Genomic DNA, 23,681 nt, shown 5'->3' with positions numbered 1-23,681 from the left:
ATCTGTGTCTCCTGTTTTGTATTCTGGTAGACATAAAAACCGAACCAAACCGGAATCTAATTATCTGAATCAACCGGTAATAGAATTTTGTAAATGTGGTCCAAATTGCACGATATTAAGATGATACATAAGCTGAATTATTCAACATCAATGGCGAACAAGAAAACTCAAGAAATGGCGAATCTATCTTCTCAAATCTGTAACCAAATCTCCTCCGTCTTCACCAAACCAACCTCACCATATCCACCACCACTCGATCTCCTCGTAACAGAACTCGCCGCAATCTCTCGCAACCGCAACAACTCTCGTATCTTCCTCTACGGTGTCGGACGCGAAGGTCTCATGTTAAAAGCCTTCGCGATGCGTCTCTTCCACCTTGGTCTCTCCACCCACTTAGTCTTCGACATGACAACACCACCAATCTCATCTTCCGATCTCCTAATCGCTTCAGCTGGTCCTGGAGGATTCTCAACCGTCGATGCGATTTGTTCTGTAGCTAAATCGAACGGTGCTAAGGTTATACTCATCACTGCGGAGCCAGAGATAGGTTCTTGTGTGAAGCATGCGACGGATGTGTGTTATGTTCCTGCTCAGACTATGGCGAGTGATATCGGTGGTGATGCGGCGGCGGAGATGGAAGAGAGACGGTTGTTGCCGATGGGAAGTGTATATGAAGGAGCTTTGTTTGTGTTGTTTGAGATGGTTGTTTACAAGTTGGGTGACGTTTTGGGTGAGTCTTCTGAGTCGGTACGTGCTCGTCACACTAATCTCGAGTGACGTAAGGAATTTGATTAGCATGTGGTGTTGTTTTGGTGTTTTGGTTGAGAAATAGTTGCTGTTTTTTAGTTTGGGTCCTCTCTGTTTTTTTTTCTAGTTGATTATATTTCTTGCTATAAAATAAATATTCCAAGTATATTTAATTTTAATTTTTTACGTTGTCCTTTATTTTTAAAGTTTACATTTTCTACCCACTTAATTTATGTTTAGAATATCCAATAAAACTATATTATTTAGAATAAATTTCATTACAACACATAAATAGAAGATCAAATGATTAATAAATTTTTATTCAAGCATCAATATTAGTGTATTTCCCACAAATGATCAACTAATACATTTCAAAGTGAGAAAATAAGCTTCTTTGTGTTTGATTTATCATATATCGAGCAAAAAATATTAAAAAACGAGTATTTTCATCCTTGATTTAAGGCTGGATCGAAAGAGGATTGTTTGGTTGACTGAGTGAGTCGATTTGATCCGACTTCAAATCAATGAATTTAAAATTCATACAAAATAGATAAACAATTTTTTATTATTATCTCATGTTACTAAATTCACACAAATTGAGTGGCTACAAATATGAATAGTCTCACAGGAATTAGAAATTTAACAAAAGACGATTTTGAGAATCATTTGCATTTGGCTGAGAAAAAAAAAGAAAAAAAAAAAGAATCATTTACATTTGTTCGTAAAGGCGTCCTAGCAAAGTGCAACACATTTTGCAAAAGATATGAAATGAAACCACCACTCTAGCTAAATGTTGTAATGTGAGTCAATTGAGGAGGAATAACCTAAAACGATCTTAGATTTCATTAATAATTTTTTTAAAAACTCTTGGTATCTTTTTAGTTTACCTAACTTTTTTTTTGATAATTGAGAATTAATTCTTTAGTCTATTTTGTAATGGTTCTTTATTGTCTGAAAATTTTATATTGTTTGTCATTTTCACTGGCGCATCGATGATTTTTAGATTTGTTAACCTAAACAACAATCGATATATATATATTTTTTTCGAAAAAAAAAAACAATCAATATATATCACGTTCATAGTCACATTGGTTTCAATGAATTAATTGCAATTCTCATCATATCAAACTTTGTTTCTACTTCGTTTTCAATATGCTTATTTATATTTGTTATGACTATCTCGTTGGTTGGAAGAGGATTTTCTTTCCTTTACTCCCGCAAAATATTAACTCATGAGAGAGGTCGATGATTAGCTGGATCACATCCAAGTAACTTTTTGAAGATCAACCTCATTTGCATGATAAACCATTTTTTGAGCCCATCGGAAGAAGATAATATTGAATCGTTATGTTATTTGAAGTTGAACTTCGTTGAATCGTTCGTTGAGCAAAATTAGATATATATTTTTAAAAAAAAAAATTTGTCAATATTTTGGGTTTTTAAACCATAAATATTAAATAGTTTCTATTATAATGTTTGGATTGAATCGTTGAAAATCACGGTTGAATAATACAGAGTGGTGAGCAAAAAATGTACAAGATGCATTGGGATGCCACAATGTCTATGTATGTATTAGTTTCCCTCTTAGACACTTCTCTATGAATACAAGCTACACAAAATCTATTTCCATATCAAATGTATATGCAATTCATTTTCTAGAATTATTAAAAAATATAACCCTAAAAAAACAAAAAAAAAACATTTAAAATAGGCAATAGGGCAAAAAAATCTTATCGAAAATTGATATTTAAATAGGGTTTGTTCACAATCACAGCTAAGGCCATTTAAAAGCCCATCAGTCCAGCCCACTGGGCCTTTGCCAATTAAAAAAAAATCGAAATCTCGAAAACCAAATCAAACTCTGTTCTTGTATATTCATACTTCACATCTTCTTCTACCAGAGAGAGTCGAAGAAACAGAGTGCAAAAAAGAGTAAAGAACAATGCTTGAGCTTCTTGGAGCTTACAGGAATCTAACACTTCAAATCCTATTATCTCTCTTCTTAACCCTATTCCTCTCATTCTTCAGAATCTCAATCATCTTCCTCCACGGTCTCTGTACCTATACCCAACCTGAAAATCTCAACCAAAACAACGCCGGAAATGGTCTCCGACCCGCGATTCGACGACCATCTAGTACCGATGATCCAAAGTCCAATGTTGAAGTCAGAAGAAGAAACAGATCCAAAGATAAATCCGAATTCGACGAAAGCAATGCTCAGATCTTTCGAATTAAGCTCGATGAAGATCATCTCAGATCTCGAATGTATTTCACTGAGTACAATTCGTTTTTCGTGTTATTGTTCTTAGCTGTTTGTTGCTTTCTTCTTCAGAATTACTTCGGTGTTGAGGATAGTCATGGAGTTTTGGGTAATGGATTGATGTTTCCGCTTGTTCTTGGGTCTATAGCTTTGTGTAAGGTTTTCGTTGCTTTGGGGAAGATTTCGGTTGAGAGATCTGCTTCGAAGAAATCTGAGAAGAAATTGAGTTTGATTTTTGGTGTTTTAGGGTTTGTGTTTGGGATTATTATCAGTGCTGGTGTTTTTCCTAAAGGATTTGATTTTCAATTGGGTTCTGTTAATGCGTTTTGCTGTATTGTGATATCGTTTTCGATGGCTTGTATCGGTGGTTTCCTTTATATGCCTGCTGGGAGAAGTGCAAGATCGTTTTGGGTTGGGACTGATCAGATTAGGAGTAATTTGTCTATCATTTCTTGTGGATGGTTTGGGAGGATGATTCTCTATGTGAATTATATCGTATCGGTGTTCACTTCGTTGCTTTGGATTCATCCGTTGGCAGAGATTTTGGTGAAGAGAAGTGACAATGCTGCTACTAGTAGGAGTCAGACTGGGTTGGTTGGAAATGTAGGCATGTTGAGTGATGATTTTGTGAAGTTTCGGGTTTTGTGTTTGTTACTGTCGGGTTTACTGCAAGCGATTGCGGTTCGTCCTAACCTTCAGATGTTCTTGAACGAAGCAGTGCTCTCGTGGTATCAGAGATTACACGGAAGCAAAACTCCTGATTTGGAGTTTAGTCGGGCAAAGATGTTCCTTCACAACCACTACTTATGCCTCGTCGCTCTGCAGTTTTTGGCGCCGTCGGTTCTTGTGATTCTTTTCCTTGGCTTGTCTCAGATTGACTTGAGCTCTTTTGCTGTATCTCAACTGGTATGTGGTTCTTTGCCTTGTAGCGATTTCATTAAACAAGTCGGTTTGTTGATGTCTTGGTGGGTGCTCTTTGTTTGGTCGGGTTTTGCTTCAGCGAGTCTTGTTTTCTATCGTCGAGGTGTCTTGTATGTTTCTTGAGAAGTCTGTAGCGTTTTCCCACCATTTTTTTATGTATCAGTGGAAAATGGCAAAAGCACAACAACAAATCAGTTTTGCAAAATGTAACCTTTCGTTCATTTGTCTGTTTGTTCTACTTGCTACTCAGTCTCAAACTTTCCTACAGTCTCACAAAATGTAATCTTTTATCGTCTCTCCTACACTCTCACAATATGTTTCAGACAGAAACAAGATTAGGTCCTAGAGATTAAGCTAAGCAGGAATACGAAGAGCAGCTCTGATCTTGTGAATGGTGCAAGCGATGAGGTTGTTAACAGTTTCAACAGATTCCACGTTGAGTTTTGCTGTCGGTAGGCTGTTTACTAAAATCTGAAATCCTACAGTCAAGAGACATCCTTTGCTTTCATGATTCACCAAACCTCCATCGGTATCGAACTGATCAGACGATGATGATGATGATCCATCAGGCAATATCGAGAACCCTGATGGAAGAAGCGCCACATAAGCTGAATCTCCACCGCTCATAACAACATTCATAGATGGGATATCGACAGGCGCATATACCACTAGTGCACCAGAAGTGTCATTCCATGTCTCTTGCAAGATGAGCATACTACTCTCATTTTGATCCTTCCCCTGCAAATTGGTCTAATCAGTAACCAAGAACAGAGATCTATCTGGAATTCCATGAATAGAGAGATTTAGAATAGATTATAAACTCACAGCAGCACGAAGAAGAGAGACGCAGCTTCCTTCGCGTTGTCCTTTTGGGACGAGAAGCGTGTTTTCCATTGGAGCACCATTAGACAAAATATCCCACTGGTTTCTGCATTTACCATCACACAGAAACTCAAAGAGTCTCTGCTGAGTCACTGGTAGCCACAGGGATGTTGCGGCGCTCAGGACAATACCAGACGGCTCAAGACTCTTCCTTGTCAGTATCCTCATGTCCTGTCCCACGTTCTCAGCAAGAAGCTTCTCCCATTTGTGAATGCACGAAGCAGTTATGCCCGAGTAAAAGTTGAGCTTCATACGCTGCGCAAGCTTTAGTATACTCTTGGTTCCAGCAAGTGACAAACCTATCGAAAGATTCTTGAATGATTTCTCTCTTTCAAATTGCAACATTTCAAGATTCAAATGCAGAGAGAAAAGAAAGAGAACGAGACAACACCTGTGTGATCTTGAGAAGACAATAGGGTCGTGATGCTTTCGCATTGTCTCTGTAGAGTCGCAAGCCATTTGGTTGCGCCTAACCCAACCGAAGAACTGAGCAACGGTTGGTAAAGCGAGTGTACTTGACTCTCTTCATACTCTGAATGTTCTATCCATGTCACCTGTTGAAAGTCTATTTGTTAAAACCAAATGTGGGACATTGAGTGAATATAGTAGTAACTAAGTAAAACCCATTTTCTAAGAAATGTTACATAGCGATTCCTCTAATCCAGTATAAACAAAACAAGATATTTTTTTGTATAAATTATATATTATAGCCTAGAACTAGCTCAGACAAGAAGCAAGCTCTATCTTGAAAAGTGAACCCTTTAATATGAGTTAATATGTATTAACAAAGAAATAGAAGAATCTTTTATAGTTTTATACAAAAAGGCTTCAGGTTCTCAGGCTAATTGTCGACTCCTTTGTAATTAGTTTACAAGACTGACCAAACTCTTCACTATAAACAATTCAAAAAAAACTCACGCAGATCCAAGACATAAAAAATTGACAAGTTACCTTGGAGCAACCATTGCCTATGTCTTGTATGATGCAGCCTGAAGGAAACTTCTTAGAGCAACCATAAGACTTCAAGTACTCGTTTTCTCTGTTTATATCATAAGAAACATCGACCACCGCCCATAAACCATCTCCATGTTGCTTGCAATATCTAAGAAACTTCTTTTGTTTGATTGGAACTAATGGAGACATCACTTGAAACTCTGCTTGCATCTGCCCCAAACAAATGATCATTGAATATAGCAATGTGGCCAAAATATATAAATCTTTATGGTTCTTGAACAACATACCAATTGAAGAGACCCGTTTCTCGATCCATCAGTACCGTTCGATATCATTTCAACGGTTGATCCAACGGTAACAATACATTCAAACATTTCTGCCCATTTGTTCTGTTACAATCCAAAAGAAAAGATGAGATGTTAATTAGTGAGTGTGTGTATCGATAAAATACCGGTTCTTAGAGAGTATATAAGTTTCTCATACCGTGTCCATAAGAGTCTCTACTAGAGCCAAGCTATTGATGAGAACTAAACCAGTTTCTCTTGAACCTGCAAGATGGTTCATCGATTCTTTCTCAATCTTGGAGCTCCATAAAAGATTGTCCAATTCTGCTAACTTCAACAACTCATCCATAGCCTCCATGGCAAGATCCATAAACATCAGTGAAGTTCCACCCCTGACACTATGTCCTATAGGCAAATGCTGTGAGCCAATCCCACCATTTAAAGGCTGCTCAAGTGAAATAGACCCACCAATGAATCTGTTTGCTAAAGCACAAATCCTATCAAGCTCGTCCTTAAGCTTAGCGTTCTCAATCCTAAGTTGGTGCTGCTCAAATGAAACCTCACCAGGTATAACAGCTCCACCACAATCAATACACAGAGAACCTCTCATTGACTCTTTAAGGAAACTGTTTTCGAGACGCAGCTTTTCATTCTCTTGTTTGAGGATCACATTCTCATGCCGCTCTAGTTGCGTCTGGTCAATGTAAAAACCACAACATTCCCATAAAAATCATAACTTTACCATCAAAATTACAACTTTTAATTTCCAGTACTCATATAAAGTACCTTCATTTGTGTTCTTCTGTTCTGAAACCAAAACTTGATTTGCTTACTCTCCAAAGTAAGTTTTTTTCCAAGTTCCAACCTTTGCTTCTCATTAGGATGAGGACACTCCTTAAAGAAACTGCACTCAGAAAACAGCAAACAATATATAACTCAAAAACCATTTGATGAATATGAAAAAGTTAGATATTCTTGAAAACAGAAACTTCTTACGATTCGAGTTCTTGAATCTGGTAAGAAGTGTGCCTATGATACTTTGTCTTCCTCTTCTTCTTCTTAGGACGTTGCTCTTGTTTATCCTCATCACCAGACATTCCATCAAAGCTATCATCACTCAATGATCTACTTTCAAACTCATCATCTTTAAGCTTTCCAAGAAAATAACTTGGATTGAAATCTCCTCTAGACATATCAACATCAAGATCACCATTCATTTTCCCTTTCTGCAACAAACATCAGACAAGAATCTAAGTTATAGAGTAAAAACAGAACAAAAGAAAAGAAAGACACCAATGGACAGAAGAAAAGAATGCAAGACTCAACATATTTGTATTGTCACTGTTTCTACTCTTCTCAGTGTTTACTTTGCTTGTTCATCAAGTTTCATACCTTTCAATCAAATCAGAAAATCTTCTGACGGCCAAATGAGATACTTCTTTACTCTATCGTACGAGTGAGATCAGCAAATGAAAGAGAAAAGATCTTTCCTTTGTTATATCATATGACTTGTCCCCTTTAAGTTTTTTTTAACTCAAAGGGCCCCAAAAACTCAACTTGTACCTTTGACCTTTTAATCTAATTTCTTCGAAGAATATATTAGAAAGGTGAAAAAAACCAAAAACGAAACCCTAGTTTTACTCGGACCAAAAAACAAAAAAGCTTCGATTTTGACCAAATGGGTTTCTACTTTTGTCATTTTCCCTCAAGATTTTGACTAATTAGAGAGAAACAATAAAACAAAACCAGCAACTTTTTCTAACCGAGGAAACCAAGCCTTGAGCTAAAAAGCCTAAAAGATCTCTTTGACAAAAAAAAAGCCTAAAAGATCTACACTTTGACTCTTCATCAATTTAAATTATTTAAATTTTTACCTATAGGTAACCCTAACATAAAATATAAAATTCGTGTTTACAATTTAAAATTTGTATAACCAATGTAAAAGAGTCTACTATATAAATTTTTTAATGTTAGCTAAATAAAGACAGAGAGAGATGAGCGTGTGGCCCGAGCTCGTGAATCGTGATGTCCGCCGAGCGTTTCAACCTCCACACACGCTTTGAGGTAGACTATTAGGGATGTTTTGGTCATTTTCTGGCTGTGGTTTTAATTTTTAATTTTACAATTTTCGTGGCAATTCTTGGAGAATAATTGAGATGACAAAACCTCTAATTCGACATGTTAATAATAATATAATATATGTAATACATTTTTGATTTATTTTTCATTTTTTCTTACAGCTACCCCTGATTTTTAAATTATCAAACGAATTTATTAAGAACCAAAAGGTTCCTTTGGTCATACGAATAACCATTTAATTAAACATACTTTTGAAATGAGTGATTTGTGATATACTGCATGTATACAAATTATAAATTGATAATATAACTCAAATCATTTATAATTTCAGTTCAGTATTATTCATTTTTATTCGAAATCCATTGGTTTTACAATAACGAAAAAAAACCAAAGAAAGAAAAGAAAAACAACAACTCAAACTTTGAGTTTTTTTATTCTTAGATATCCATCTCCTTTATTTCCATCCATGCTTCTGATCCTGTTCAATACAAAAAAGAAAAAAAGAAAAAAAAGAAGAGATTTTTAGATACTACACATATATATGTATGTGTTTTAACGTTATATGGTATGTTCTTACAAATATATAGCGCCTAGAATTTATATGGGAGGATCCATATCAACTGCATGAAAGTGTAGGGATGTTGCAACGAGAGGGAAGCCTAGAGGCAATGCGAAACGTGTTGCAAAGGCATTCATTTGGCACTGCCTCAAGAGCATTGCAACACTCAGCACTCGGGTTGGTCCTGTCAGCTCCGGGAACCACAAACTCACCACACACGTTCAGTCCACTCAGCTGTGCATTGCAGCTCTGTCCATCCACCACCGTTGCTGCCACCACCAGGACCAGCGCCACCATCACTACCGCCATCATGAATGACTTGGAAGAGTTGCACGAAGCTGCCATCTTCTTCTTTCTTTATCTTTATGCGATAAGAAAATATGATTTTGAGAATGTGGAGTGTTTGTTTGATCTATTTAAGTGTTTAGGGTTTTATTGTTGTTTATATAGAGTGGAGGTGGATTGAATTTATGGTGAAGAGGGTTTAGGTTCGTCATTTGTGAGCTACCTAACGATAGAGATCACGTTAAGCTGCATGCACTTTTTTTGTGTGGGTGCAAGAGAATATGCATGCTTGTGATTCCTTAATTTTTATTGAAATATTAATTTATATACATGAATATACATATGGTATTCACTATAAGAAACGGATGGAATAATTTATATATATACTTTAAGAAAATGTAATTCTGTGGAAATACTGTATGTATATATATATTTTTAATGTTAATTTATATTTATGTGTATATATGATAAATGGAGATCAGACTAGTTGATTTTTCTGAATGCGATTAAGTAGTTGCTTGCTAACTAGAAGAGGAGCAGTGGTGGTGAAATTGCAAATTGAATCAGTCCATAATTTGTAGATTATACCATTTCCATTGCAATGAGAAGCATATCTTTTACTTGGTTTCTAGATGAAAAAGCAAGGAGAAAGTCAGTGATGAGAGGAGATCTAATTGGATTCATCTTTATTTTTACTAAACTAACAGTGATGAAAGATATAACTTATCCAAAAATCATAACATTTTTCTTTAAAAAAGAATTTATTTGAGAGATAAAATTTCAAAAGGTATCAATATAGTTTTCTTTCAATATATATCTATATATGAAATTATTATGTTTACTATATATACACATTCAATTAAGAAAATTAAATTTCTCTGGATTTTAAAGCATAAATATAATACATATAAGATTTTGATATGATGTGATATCCATCTGTAGTATCATCACAATTTATTATTTACACAAATTCAACATGTGTTCTATATGAAACTTTTTAGTTGATATAATCTATGTTAGATATAACGATTACCTAAAATAGCTCGCAAGAAAAAGCTTAAATATGTTGATTATAAATAAATTGTTGGGAGATGACAAAGATCAAGGGTGGGAGTAGTCCTTTTATATTGATTAAAAGAAACTTAATTAGTCTCTTGGCCATCTTCAAAGTAAATCGATGTTTCGCGGTCCTGCTAACTTTCATGGGTGTCAAACTTGTATAGGTAAATTTTACATCAAAAGATATCTGAATCAATTATGAATTATGATGTGCTTCAATCGCACTATATACATGTTAGTAAGGACCAAAGCCTGAAACATATGCTGGTTTATATTTTAAGCTCGAAAGGGACTTTTAGACTAAAGGTTTTTCAAGCTTAACTTTGCAAGTACTTGCACAGTGTTCGGTTTGAGAAAAAATTTCCAAGCATAAAGTAAAGTTGATTGAAAAAAATCAATTAACTACGTTTAGTGTACGTTTTTTACTACATGTATATTTTAAAAATTATATTAATCATGATTTCTTACATTATATTTCTTATATCATATGATTTCAAAACGTATAAAAAATAAAATGTAAGAAACCATGAGATAAGAGTGTTTTTATGTAGTTTGTTATTAAAAAATGTTTAAATAATTGCTAAACTTACTTTTGTTTTTAAAATATGAATTGAAAACACATTGTCAATAAACTTCAAACATCATTTCTAATAAATTTATTATATGATAAATAAATGTTGTATCACTAATGCTGATGCTTTTTTTCTTTTCACTTTAACCTATAGTAAATTCTTCGTACCTTCGTCGTCCATGTTGTTGTCAGTCGCAGTCGCAATTTCGTTGTCCGTACTGTTCTTGTCCATTCTTTCACCTACATGATGTTCCATCGGTAACTATAATGACTACTATAGTTGTTATATTCATTTATAAGTTCTAAAAAGAAACATACATTCTTCATGTAAAATTTGACAACTAATTTATCGAGAATTTGTTTTGCTTTCTTACTAAATATTAGACGAGTGGAAGGTTTTACGGCTATAATAACTATGGCAATAGCTCCCCGGACCAGTATACACTTAGACGTAGTTCCTCAGATATCTCATTACATAGTTTTTACAATGAAGTATGTACTCTGTCAACTTGATGCATACATAATATTAAGACTTCTAACAATAGAACATGTATATTATCGATACTCATTAGCACTATTATGAACGAGCAGGGTTTGAATGAGGTAGAAGCATCAGTGGGAGACGACAATACAGGCTTACCAGAATGGAAAATATCCAAATTACGAACTCATAAATATGGGAAAAAACCCAAATTCAGGTGGTGGTGGCAAAAGAAAAAGAAGTTTGTTGCCGATGATTCCCAGTACGATCATATCACTAATTATCTTTTTGGTCTTCATTTTTAATTTAAAATCCAATGTGTCTATTATTATACCAAAATTTAATACACATAAATTTATGGTTACTCTTGGTTAATGTGAAGTATAATCTTTGGTTTGGGTGATGCTATTGTAGGTGTACGATATGCCTAGTCGACTATGAGAAGGGAGATAAAATAATGACTTTGCCATGTAATCATATCTACCACAAGGATTGCATTTTGCATTGGTTCAAAGAAAACAGGGTATGACATAAAGATTGTCTTTATAATATTAAGAACTGCATGTGATCACTGTGTGTATAATATGTAGCTGCGATAATAGAAATACACAAAAGGCAATTTTTGTTTGCAACATGCGAAAAAAAAATCTCATTTAAGTATTCTAATGAAAATGATATTGTCTTCTATTTGCAGGTATGCTGCGTGTGCAAACGAGAGGTTTATTAATATATTAATGCTAATTCTCGTCGGAAAATAATGATTAATTAACAATGTAATTTGGTCATGGTAAATTCATTAGATATAGATATTAAGTATATGAATTTTTTCATCCATTGTGATTATTTATTATTTGAGGTGTTATCTGCGCGAGGTGCTGAAATTAAATATTATAAAAAAACAAAATAATTGCTGAAAATATATAATATTGATATAATTTAATAAAAACAAGTTTTATCTACGTAAAAAAATTCGTATACAGAGTTGAAAAGTAAAATTATTGTAACTCAAGATCAAAAATTAAAGTTTATAATTTTAGATGTTATTTTTTGTAACTCGCAACATTGTTCGTTAGGAACCGTCTCGTTGAACGGACAACTTCATTGGTGATGACCTTCATATAAGTAATGTTCAGGCAACAGTTAAAATAATTTGGGTTTCTAAAAAAAAAGTCTTCGAGTATTTAGAAATGATTTTATTTGATTTTTTGAATCTATATAGATAAATAGATTAAATAAGGTATAATGTTGTCTTGCCTTAATTTAATAAGATATAAATTATTTTTGTCGAATCTCTTTATCTTCCAACTAAATTTGGACATCTAATACAATTGGATAATTTGACCCCAAGAAAAAAACAATTGGACAATTTAATTTTATTGTTTTTAGTTTTTTTTTTGGAAAAAAGATGGCTGACTACACGAAGTATCCGCGAAGACATGGCCACACATGCAAAGTTTAATAATGGATCCTAAACTACATGAACTATATGTATCGCATGCCCACATATACGAACTATATGTAGTCATGTCGCCAACATCACGAACATTTTTTTCTGGCACACTTTTCGCCGGAATCCGGCATTGACCAGTTTGACCGGCGTTGACCAACATAAATATTAAAAAAAAAAAATTAGTTTTTTAATATTTAGAAAATTATGTTATTGTATAATATTGTATAATTAAAAAAATATATCCAATATTCAATATAAAAATCTTCTGTATATACATTCAATGCCTTGATTTCTATAATGAGTTAGTTCCAACAATTGCAAAGCTAAACTAAAATAAAACAAAAATCCATTAGGTAAAATAATTATAAATAGAAAACTTGAAATACTCTCCAGTCAAAAGTTTTTTTATAATATGTTGTTAATTTTTTTTGTATTATTAAAAGAATTTTTTGTAATAATTTTAGATATAAAAATTAACAACATATTATACAAAAAACTTTAGACTAGAGAGTATAGAAAATTTCATATTTACAATTATTTTACCTAATTGGTTTTTATTTTATTTTTAGTTTAGTTTTGAAATTATCAAAACTAACTAATTATAAAAATCAATGCATTGAATATATATACAAAATATTTTTATATTGAATATTGTATATATTTTTTAATTTTATAATATTATAAATGATTCAATAACATAATTTTCTAAATATTAAAAAACTAAAAAAAAAATTTCTTTTTGAATATTTATGTTGGTCAACGACGGTCAAACTGGTCAATACCGGATTCCGGCGAAAAATATATTGGAAAAAAATGTTTGTGATGTTGGCGACATGACTACATATAGTTCGTATATGTGGGCATGCGATACATATAGTTTGTGTAGTTAGAGATACATTTTTAAACTTTGCATGTGTGACCATGTTTTCGCGGATACTTCGTGTAGCAAGCCATCTTTTTTCCTTTTTTTTTTGGAACATCTGAAAGTTTTATTAAATTATCGAGGCCAAATGATCCCAGTTATTTTTTAGTTATTTTTGTTTTAATTATACACATATCACAATCTAACTAATCATAATTATTTTAATCTTTTAAATAATTTATACTAACTTTAGATAGTATATTATTTTCCAATATTATATGGCATAATATATTTCTAACCTTATCCTTAATTATTAATTTCAATGAAATTTATAGTTATTATTTTAATGGTTTTACATGTGTTAGTAATCTATTTAATTCTAAAATCACTATATGTCATTTTATTTACCAACTGTGATCATTAACCAACTTTATAGGAAAAAAAAAGTTAAAACCTTTTGAAATCACTATATACCAAAATAACTGTAAGGAAATCTATGTATATTTATTAAAAGATTTGAGAATAGATTTTGATAAATGAGAAAGATAGTGGTATGAATGATTCAATGTATATATATTGGATCAAAGAGGTTAGAGATCAATTACCTTCTGTCATTCTAAAAATCAACAAAACCAATGTCTCAATCCTTAAATCAGGCGGCCATTGATGAAGCAATTGCACTAGGAATAGATTTGCAGTTTGATGATTTATACCTAACGATTAACGACCCGGATGATATCGCATTGAAAATCAAACAAAAAGAAGGTAAATCAATTATAAAGTTTCTGTAAAATATATCCACATATCTTTATGAGCTTATTGTTGTATGAATTATGTTTTATAAAATCATTAATTACTCCTTTTTTTATATTTTATTATATTAAATTTAAATATTGAATTTTTTAAAACAGAAGCGCTTTCCATACAAGCTGATGAAGAATATGCAAAAATGTTGCAATTACAGGAAGATGAAGAATTGGCAAAAAATTTGCATGCCATGGAAGGTGATATTTGTATGTCTCATGATTATATATATATATATATATATATATATATATATATATATATATATATATATATATAGCATTTAAGATTTTGTCCCAAAAAAAAAAATATAGTAGCATTTATGTATAGGGTTTTTACCATCACATTTTTTTTTTTTTACAAATAAAGAAAAGTAAAGTAAAAGAAGCACATGATTGGACTTTAATTTTCGACAATTAAAAAAAAAGATTGGACTTAAATATGCACAAGATTTTTTCATGGCTTTGCAGTAATTTTTATATATTACAAATGCTAACGTTCTTTATATTTTATGTTTTCTTCAATCTGTAGAAAACCCTCCAAACATTCCTCAGCCTGATGTTCCTTCGGTAATGTCGTCTAGACTTAGTCAATACGACCCTCCGCTCGTGCTAGCTTTAAGCCGAATCGCTCCCTTTACCTGGAATATGAACCCTTGCTTGTAAACACGACTGTCGTCTAGACTTAGTCAATACGACCCTCCGCTCGTGCTAGCTTTAAGATAAATAGATTGTTGCATGTCTTTTTTTTTTTAAATCAAATATGTGATTTTATTTCTACTATACGTACGTACACTAGCTCGGTTCTTTTTTGCTATTAGAGAATTTATATCGCGGTTTTATATACACATAGTTCATGTAAAATTGATTATATTAGGCAAACCAATTGCTTTTAATTAAATTTCAGACTAGTAGAGGAACTAGTGGCCTTAACGATGGTGAGAGGCCTCAGGATCAGCCTACCCTTGTTGCTAATCCCATAAATTCAGAATCAAATAATTTACCTAATCAAACTGCTATTGAGAACAACGATCCCGAAAATGGGTTAGGAGAATCAACCGAGGAAGTCAGTAAAGAAGGATTACCAGAAAATATAATCTCGGGATTACCAACTCAAAAGTACAGTCGCAAAACTTGGTGGTGTTCAAAGAAAACTTTTGTTCCCGATAAAAAAGAGTAAGAGTCATACCTTTTTATATCTTTCAACTTGTTTATATCTAGTTTATATACATGTGGCTTCAATTTCTATATCGTCATTGCCATGGTTAGTCCATATCATTTATGGTTAGTCTTTGATTAATCCATGTAATTTGTGGTTATGACTATGATTCTAATTTTGGTTGAATTTTGTTTGTGTGATATTGTAGGTGTTCCATATGTATAGTCGACTATGAGAAGGGAGATAAGATAACTATCTTACCATGTAAACATGCCTTCCATAAGGATTGCATTTCAAATTGGTTAAAAGAAAACAAGGTATGAACCTAATTAGTCCAGTCTTACTATTTTTTTTTTTTATAATGAAACGTTAAATTAAGTCTTAATATTTTTTCTAAGTAAAAAATATAAAACATGTTCCCACCTAAATATTCCAATGTTGGTGATATTGTTTTGTTTATGCAGGTATGCTGCGAATGCCAAGCCGAGGTTGTTCCATAATGCTAATTCTCATGGGATAATAATGATTTAACACTATATTAAGCTAGGGTTTTGTAATAATGTTCTAGCAATTTCGTGAAAATTTAAAATCATTTAAAAGAGCAACTAATATAACAATTTTAATTTATAAAACTAGTGACCTTGAAAGCCCATTTAAACCACTACACACTTGATACTTTTCATTATTTTTTTTATTTCACTTATTCATTATTACAACATTATTACTTGGACAATTCACATTATTCATCACATAAAACCAAGAGTAAAAGTACTTATGCAAAAACATAACAAAAGATGCACATTATTTATTTATTTATTTTTTTTCAAAGAAGATGCACATTATTTATTACATAAAACCATGAGTAAAACGTGTGCAAGAACATAACAAAGATCCAAACGTACGGTGCTTGCGTCTACATTTGCGGCCATAGTGTTTTAGCAAACGCTTAGAGTTTGATTAGGTAGGGCGACGAGTTACAATAGTCGCAAAAGCACGTGAACTTAATATGACCGTCTTCCTCTCCGTGTTGGCATCTTCCGCCTTTAGCCCCCTTGTCTTGGCGACACTTTATATAACATACTGACGGAAATATCAAAATTGCACAAAAGGGGAAACCAACATCACCTCCATATTCTTTCAAGCAATCACTATCTTGCGCTTTTATCTCTGGCATTTCTGTTATAAACACAAACAAAAATAAGCACATATCATGAATCTTCTGCATGCGATAAAATAAAAGTACTTTCTTAATCACGAAAACAAAACTTGTAAACTTGACTGCAAACGTATACATATAAAGTTATTAACAAATAATGTCAAACAACGCAAAGTAAGTTTACTTACCAGAGATAACTAAGAAGAAGACGAAGAGGACGGTAATGATAGAACTGGGTTTAGTTGCCTTGGACATTCTGTCTCTGTGTATATCAATTTTGGTTTGATGTACTTGGACCTTGGTGTTGGTGGATCTTGAGAGCACAAAATCCCCAAAATAGGAAGAACTCAAACCTTAAATTTGATTTCCTCTTCCCCAAATCTTGATTTCCATGACGAAACTATTGGTTTATCAAACCAGTCATGCACACTGGATGTCAAACCAGAGGTAAATAGCACCACCTGCATACTATCTTTCTTTGAGCCTGAAAAGCCATTGATAGACAAAGATATGATGAAGTAGAGTTTAGAAACACTCTCTCTGGCATCATAAGACTGAACCAGTGAAGGATGACATAGTATTAATAGCAGAGGAAGATGGGTTCTTGTGTTTCGATCTAGAAGATCTTCTAACAGCTGACTCACTAACAAACTTAAAAACATGATGAACCCAAGTGATCAATTCAATCTCTACAACATTCTTACCTCAACTTGTTAGTAAGGGTATATTAGGATCAAGTTCAAATGTATGTAAAGCATGTGAAGAACATATATACCAGTTTTAAGTAAAATCCATGTACTCAAATTACTCTTTGGTTCTGTTCAATTGCACATTCTACAATAAGAACATTCTCGATCTCGAGCGATTGGATAAGATAAATCTCGAGGACGAGAAAAGGAAAACCTCCAGGATTTAACGATCGTACCGTACTTGGATCTGATTTCAGTAACGTGAGAGTATCGATTTTGAAGAAATCGAAGATGCACAATTAAATCGGAACAATCGACTTAGAGTCTCAAATTTATTAATTAATAACAACGTTGCGTTTAAACCATTCAAGCCTCTAATTCTATGGAAAATTAAAATAATATAAATTTGAAAAATTATTTAACATAAAAAATATCTATGTGGCAATGTTGTGTCCCTTTTATTTTACAATATTTTATCCTAAATTTTATACAAATATTAGAAGAGTATATATAATCTATCACCAAACTGTTTTGGTTACAATCTATCACTAATTAAATCATTTAAATAAATAATTTAAAATTAAAGAATTGCAAAAGACAGGCTTTAAAACATAATCAATAAAAGATTTTTTACTATTTTATAAATAGATTTAGTAATCATTTTCAAAAGCATATGTCAATAACTTAAAAAGAAACATACATCCCATTATGGAAAAAAGAAACCCAATTTCGTATGTATGGTGTATTTCTAGCAAAAAATAAAAGTCAAGGTTGTGAAAAGGAGCCTTAGCATTTTACTATATAAACTTTGAAAAAGAGTAAATCTGTGGAGCCAAAAACAAAATTCAAATATCACTCATATTCAACAGGCGGAACAAAGCAGCTTTTAAATTGATATACTCTTTTGTTGCCGTCACTAATTACCATCATATCTCGCAAGAGAAAGCTTTATTCAAGTTCTTATTTTTGAGGATCGAGAGATGAGAAAGATTATGGTATGAATCTCTTGTGTTGATTAAGAGAAAACAGATCATCAAAAGCATCTCCGGTACCTCTTTCGCTAAGAAATTCGACAAAATATCTATGTCTCGGCTTGTAAACCAGTCGTCTCTCGATGAAAATATTGCAATCTATTTACAATATGAGTTATCAGAACTGACGGTTAATGATTATGTTATTGGTCGGGAGATTCAACAACAATATCAAAATAAATTTATATGTAATGATGCTGCTATTGCTTTAGAGATGCAGCAAGAAGAAGGTAAATAAATCGTTTATATATATATATATATATATTTTTAGTTTTCAATAGCAAACTACTTTTATGATTTTGTTTGATAGAGTTTGAAATTCCCACTATCAACAAAGCAATGATCGTACTTTTACCATCTCTTATATAATGATTTTTTTTTTCTGAAATCGCATATAAAATGATTTAATATTTAATTTTCTATGTGATTTTTGTCATATAACGAGAATGACCTTGTTGTTGTATTAAAATTTTACAGTTGCTTGTGTGCACTCTTGCCTACATGATGATGAAGGATTGGCAAGAACGTTGCAAGACTTGGAGGGTAATATATCTTTTTATGCTTTTATATACTTTGTTCTAAAATCCCTATACACATCAGAGAGTATATCATCTTTATAACGTAATAATTTTGAGTATTATTTTTTATTTTAGTACTATAGTTAGGTGTGGAAGTTTCAACTTTAATGTTTCCCTGATGATGAAAACCATGATATGCCTTTGATTAACTTAGTTAGGGCGAAAAAAAGAAGAATCATAAACACAAAAAAAAAAAAAAAAAAAAAAAAGAATCATAAACGCTTAAACTAATTAACCATAATTTATGTTTTTGTAAAACTAAAATAACATACATATTCCAAAGCCTTTAATTAGGGACCTATAAATCGTTTAATGGTATTTCGAATTTTATATGTTTTCCAGGTAATCTGCAGCCCTCTCTAAGCGATGATGAAAAACTTGCTAGATATTTGCAAGAACAAGATGAATGTAAGTATATCATTTTTTCACCTAATGCTTTAATTTCATAATTTTCACTGACTTGACAATAATTTTGTCATTTACCAATTGAAAATGTCGTATAATAATGCTTTACTGTATTATCTATCATACCTAGCGGCAAATAATACGGACGATGATATTCAAGAAACCCATCACCATCATTACCAACCCATGCAAGGTATATATCAATTTAAACATCGAGTTCATAAATTGAATTACATAAAGTTAATTGCTTAGTATTTTCTACTTGTTCAAAAAGAAAAAAAAAATGCAAGAGTGAATTGTATTTCGTCAGAAATATTTTCTCATGACTTTGTTCGATACTTTTTACGGTAACACTTTTATATTTCCTTCAATCTGCAGTGAATCGTTCATACATACCTCAACGTGATGCTCCATCGGTAATAATGATTTTTTTAGTTGTCAACTTCTGAAAATTAATTACTCAAAAAAACTTACATAGTTTTTTTAACCCGGTATAGCTAGGGACTTTATACATAGATAAACAACGAGTATATCTTTATTTTCATTAAATTTAAGGTTTTATGATTAACCGAAAATAATTTCTATATTTTTCTTAACCATGCGGATTGTTACATATCACTCTAGTAAATTGATTATTTATTGAAATAACTTTCTTTGGATTATAATTTAGACTAGTAGAGCCTTTTTTGACTATGACGATGGTGAGAACTTCTCGGGCCATCATACCCATATTCGTAGTCCTTCTAATATCTCCCACAATCCTCCAGATAATGAGAACATTGATCCCGCAAGTATGACGTATGAGGTATTTACCGTGCCAACTCAACATTTTCATTCATATATTTATATACGTGGTTTATGATCCAGAAAATAAATCTTATATATCAATGTTGTTTTCTTTTGATTTGGGTTAGCAGGAATTATCTGAATTAGAAGACTCGATTGGAGATGTCAGTAAAGGATTATCGCAAGAGAGAATCTCTCGATTATCGACTCATAAGTATGGTACTAAAACCAAAACTTGGTCCTGTTGGCTTAAGAAAAAGAAGTTTGTTGCCGATGATTCTCAGTAAGATAATTTTACTGTATCTTTCATTTTGGTTAAAAAGTTTTTGTTCCTCATTTGGATTTTTGCTTGTTACTATAAGCCAAATTAATTAAGTTTAGACCATGAATCTAATTTTGGTTTGGATAATATTGTAGGTGTTCGATATGCTTAGTGGACTATGCGGAGGGAGATAAGATCACAACTTTGCCATGTAAACATATTTACCATAAAGATTGCATTTCACAATGGCTGAAACAAAACAAGGTATGAACATAAATTCAGTCTAAATGTTTATTTAAAAACAAGTGTATATATCTACCATGTATTGTGTAATGTACAAAAGATATTCTCATATAAATATTCTAATCAGTCTAATATGTATATCTTTATATTTTCAGGTATGCTGCGTTTGCAAAGCCGAGGTTTATCCATAATACTAAATTTCGTCGGACCAACAATCTATAATGCTCGGTTTAGAATTTTTTTTAAAGTTATCGTTCAATCATTCATCCTATATTTTTAAAGTATCACCATTAACTAGATGAAAACTCGTCCCTATGCATAAGTTTATGGAGTATATTTCAAATGTGTTTTATTGATGTCAAAACTTTTTGGCATTGTGCATTGTTGGTATGGAATGATATAATTAATAGTGCTGTCACAACTAGTAAAAAATTGGTTATATGTTATTAATTATTGAGTCATTATTCATTAAAAAGGTGTGATTTTTGATTTGTTTCAAAAAACCGAAAGCAAACTCCAATTAAAATAGTAGAGAATTAATTTACAAAATTTATACACATATGAAAACCGGAAATATCAGTAGTAATTAATGGAGATTATACATGCATCAAATGATATCTTCACACAAACATGAAGCAAATATATATGGCGTGCTAATAACCTCTTTATTTGAATCAATCAATGTCAATAATTACCAAAATAACTCTATAATAAAGGCTTCAGGAACATTAACCAACAAAAGTAAGATTATTATAAAATGGTTGAGTGATGAGAAAGATAACTATCTGAATCCTTGTGACAAAACATATCAATCTTCGAATACAATCTCTCAGGTCGTCTTTTTTCCTCGTTATAACATGCGTGTGAGGATGCAATCGAATCAGATGGAAATGGATGAAGCCTTTGCGGCATCTTTGCTGTATGATGATCTTCCAGAATTGAGTAACGATACAGTTACTAGTCGGCAGTTTCAACGACCACAAGAAGGTAAATTGTTTATAAGGTTTGTCGATCATAATGTGGACCATTATCCGACGCGGTTCGGTCAAGTCCGTTTTCGTTTTGATGAATCATTTAGAATCATTGCTTATTAAGTAACATTGAACTTGTTATCTATATCATCCAAATTGTTTGGTGATTAGTTAAAATCATTTTTTTGGTTAAAATATTAATTATAATCTGTAATGAACCGTTCTATAATTGCTGATGAAGTGGTCGCAAGAGAATGGCAAAATATGCAAGGTATGAATAAATCAAAACGACAGTATGAATGGACTTAAGCAATAAAAATTCTTCATACTCTAGTCTTACCTAAAAGAATAAGTGTTAGTATTAATCTGAGTCACATCAAAGTGCAATAACTGTATATTTAGAATGATGTGACTATAATAAATATTTGGGTACTATCTATGCCATATACTATGTAATTTATTTACCAATATTATATTGTACACCTTTAGAAAAGGACTCTATATTTCATTATTTTTTTTTGCTAAATGTAGATTATTCTCTAATCTCCTTAAGCGATGACGAGAATTTTGCCAAATCATTACAAGAACAAGAATGTAAGTGTATCTATTATTTTCGCATCTCTGTTTTTTTTTTTTGACGTATGTATACCACTTTCATATCTCAGTCGGAAATGTGGTTATATAAATTATATATGCGTTTTGGTTAATGTAAAATATTGCATGTCAAAATTGATCAAATCCCAAGATTTGGCGAATCATGATGCGTTAACGGACGATGTTACCCATCAATTCCAAGACCTATATGGTATTAAACGTAGAATTTCAAACTTTAAAAATAAATTATATTTTTATATAAATGAAACTTATTTTATACGTACGTTTCACTTGTAATCTCTAGTGAACCGTTCGTCGTCCCATCAACAAAGTCATGTTCATGGCAGTTTCTCAGATGATTCATCTGACAGTTTTCTTTCTCCTCCTCCTGATGTTGATAATATGAGTTATGAGGTATATATATATATATTGCGACATAACTAATAACGATATTTATCAATATATATTGTAATATGAAAATTAAAGGCATGACGATCTAGTAAAAGAACTTTTGTTGGATGATGGCTTAACTCTTGTTTGGATGATTTAGGAACTGAATCAATTAGGAGAATCGATTGGGGCGGTCAACAAAGGATTGTCGAAGACGAGAATTTGCCAAATACCAACCCATAAATTTCGCACTGCCTCGTCGTCTAGAACGAACAATCACGTATCCGAAAAAACTCAGTAAGATCATAGTAAATATTTTTAGTTTAATGTATGAATAGCTTCCTAATCAATATTGTGATCACTCTACAACATTTTGTTTCTATTTTTGTTTACTGTTAATATGTTTTATATATATATATATATATATATATATATATATATATATATATATATAAGTTCCGGCCTAAATTGGAAGTTTTTTTAATCGGTTTGTGGAATATTGAAGGTGTCCGATATGTATAATTGATTTCAAGGAGGGAGATACGCTGTCGACTTTGCCATGTGCTCATATCTACCATGAGGAATGCATTTCACTTTGGTTAGAGCAAAACAAGGTATGAACACAATTCAAATTTAATTTACGTCAGTTATATAATGTACTGAAAGGTACCTACAATAATTAATTAGAAATATAGTTTAATATTTTTTTTTTTTGATGTTATTGTTTTGTTTATGCAGATTTGCTGCGTTTGCACAACGGAGCTTACACCATAATGCTAAGGGTATTTGCAAGATATGTACTCAGAAGACCAAAAAATTAACTGACACATATTGTCACTGTTCGGTCGTTACTGTATTGTCACTGTTCGGTCGTTACTGTAGCCGTAATGTGGACTCTTTTACCCCTAATCATTTAGCAAATGCAATTCATGACTAGAAGAAAAAAAAAAAAAACAAAAGTTTTAACTTATCATCTTTCTCTTGCTGTTTAACTTTTTCTTTAATAATCCATCTCTTTCATTTTCTGTCCTCGAGAACCAAATTCGGATAATTTCTCAACGGAAGATTGTTTGTAACAAAGAGTTGTCGTTAGAGTTCTTATTAATTTGTAATTTGCAAAACTAAATTGATTCCAGCGATGAACTAGGATGCTGAGATTGCTCAACAAACGGATTCGATTCAGGATCTTAAGGTAAGTCCGTGAGATATTGTTGTTGATT

General features: G+C 32.2%; 8 protein-coding genes across 11 annotated transcripts; 6 read left to right on the top strand and 2 right to left on the bottom strand.

The window, feature by feature from the left end:
* The first annotated feature begins 11 nt into the window (after nt 1–11).
* Nucleotides 12–926, top strand: LOC9301974 (3-hexulose-6-phosphate isomerase). The gene has a single exon (XM_002865854.2). The coding sequence runs from the start codon at nt 94–96 to the stop codon at nt 775–777; it is 684 nt and encodes a 227-aa protein (XP_002865900.2). The 5' UTR covers nt 12–93; the 3' UTR covers nt 778–926.
* A 1,697-nt stretch (nt 927–2,623) lies between these two features.
* On the top strand, nt 2,624–4,149 carry LOC9300233. 2 transcript variants are annotated; one of them, XM_021015452.1, is made up of 2 exons: nt 2,893–2,968; nt 3,004–4,149. In XM_021015452.1, exons 1-2 carry the CDS (start codon nt 2,904–2,906, stop codon nt 4,049–4,051), a joined length of 1,113 nt encoding a protein of 370 aa, XP_020871111.1. In that variant the 5' UTR covers nt 2,893–2,903; the 3' UTR covers nt 4,052–4,149. The 2 variants fall into 2 exon arrangements, with proteins under 2 accessions (XP_002865899.1, XP_020871111.1); XM_002865853.2 differs by having other exon boundaries at nt 2,624–4,149.
* A 99-nt stretch (nt 4,150–4,248) lies between these two features.
* On the bottom strand, nt 4,249–7,683 carry LOC110225643 (homeobox-leucine zipper protein HDG7). Its single transcript, XM_021015450.1, has 8 exons — nt 7,045–7,683; nt 6,835–6,952; nt 6,248–6,742; nt 6,052–6,153; nt 5,762–5,974; nt 5,202–5,364; nt 4,754–5,109; nt 4,249–4,666 (listed from the first exon to the last, which is right to left on the bottom strand). Exons 1-8 carry the CDS (start codon nt 7,263–7,265, stop codon nt 4,283–4,285), a joined length of 2,052 nt encoding a protein of 683 aa, XP_020871109.1. The 5' UTR covers nt 7,266–7,683; the 3' UTR covers nt 4,249–4,282.
* Nucleotides 7,684–8,442: 759 nt separating this feature from the next.
* Nucleotides 8,443–9,111, bottom strand: LOC9301973 (protein 108). 2 transcript variants are annotated; one of them, XM_002864110.2, is made up of 2 exons: nt 8,715–9,111; nt 8,443–8,601 (listed from the first exon to the last, which is right to left on the bottom strand). In XM_002864110.2, exon 1 carries the CDS (start codon nt 9,029–9,031, stop codon nt 8,744–8,746), a length of 288 nt encoding a protein of 95 aa, XP_002864156.1. In that variant the 5' UTR covers nt 9,032–9,111; the 3' UTR covers nt 8,443–8,601; nt 8,715–8,743. The 2 variants fall into 2 exon arrangements, with proteins under 2 accessions (XP_002864156.1, XP_020871050.1); XM_021015391.1 differs by having other exon boundaries at nt 8,443–8,605; nt 8,705–9,110.
* A 744-nt stretch (nt 9,112–9,855) lies between these two features.
* Nucleotides 9,856–11,998, top strand: LOC9301972 (E3 ubiquitin ligase BIG BROTHER). The gene is made up of 6 exons (XM_002865852.2): nt 9,856–10,194; nt 10,756–10,859; nt 10,986–11,093; nt 11,193–11,344; nt 11,497–11,605; nt 11,777–11,998. The coding sequence occupies exons 1-6, from the start codon at nt 10,149–10,151 to the stop codon at nt 11,807–11,809; spliced, it is 552 nt and encodes a 183-aa protein (XP_002865898.2). The 5' UTR covers nt 9,856–10,148; the 3' UTR covers nt 11,810–11,998.
* A 1,912-nt stretch (nt 11,999–13,910) lies between these two features.
* Nucleotides 13,911–15,961, top strand: LOC9300232 (E3 ubiquitin ligase BIG BROTHER-related). Of its 2 annotated transcripts, XM_021016194.1 has the most exons (6): nt 13,911–14,159; nt 14,306–14,398; nt 14,730–14,767; nt 15,105–15,373; nt 15,565–15,673; nt 15,821–15,961. In XM_021016194.1, the coding sequence occupies exons 1-6, from the start codon at nt 14,030–14,032 to the stop codon at nt 15,854–15,856; spliced, it is 675 nt and encodes a 224-aa protein (XP_020871853.1). In that variant the 5' UTR covers nt 13,911–14,029; the 3' UTR covers nt 15,857–15,961. The 2 variants fall into 2 exon arrangements, with proteins under 2 accessions (XP_020871853.1, XP_020871854.1); XM_021016195.1 differs by lacking the exon at nt 15,821–15,961 and having other exon boundaries at nt 15,565–15,679.
* Nucleotides 15,962–17,899: 1,938 nt separating this feature from the next.
* On the top strand, nt 17,900–20,813 carry LOC9301970 (E3 ubiquitin ligase BIG BROTHER-related). The gene is made up of 9 exons (XM_002865850.2): nt 17,900–18,462; nt 18,710–18,775; nt 19,153–19,218; nt 19,346–19,408; nt 19,594–19,631; nt 19,886–20,020; nt 20,133–20,284; nt 20,419–20,527; nt 20,662–20,813. The coding sequence occupies exons 1-9, from the start codon at nt 18,285–18,287 to the stop codon at nt 20,695–20,697; spliced, it is 843 nt and encodes a 280-aa protein (XP_002865896.1). The 5' UTR covers nt 17,900–18,284; the 3' UTR covers nt 20,698–20,813.
* A 408-nt stretch (nt 20,814–21,221) lies between these two features.
* LOC9301969 lies at nt 21,222–22,799 on the top strand. The gene is made up of 5 exons (XM_021024920.1): nt 21,222–21,448; nt 21,719–21,748; nt 22,009–22,071; nt 22,376–22,485; nt 22,638–22,799. The coding sequence occupies exons 1-5, from the start codon at nt 21,364–21,366 to the stop codon at nt 22,797–22,799; spliced, it is 450 nt and encodes a 149-aa protein (XP_020880579.1). The 5' UTR covers nt 21,222–21,363.
* Nucleotides 22,800–23,681: the final 882 nt, after the last annotated feature.

The sequence above is a fragment of the Arabidopsis lyrata genome (assembly GCF_000004255.2).
Source record: "Arabidopsis lyrata subsp. lyrata unplaced genomic scaffold ARALYscaffold_8, whole genome shotgun sequence".
NCBI classification, from domain to species: Eukaryota; Viridiplantae; Streptophyta; class Magnoliopsida; order Brassicales; family Brassicaceae; genus Arabidopsis; species Arabidopsis lyrata.
This window is presented reverse-complemented; position numbering and strand designations above follow the sequence as displayed.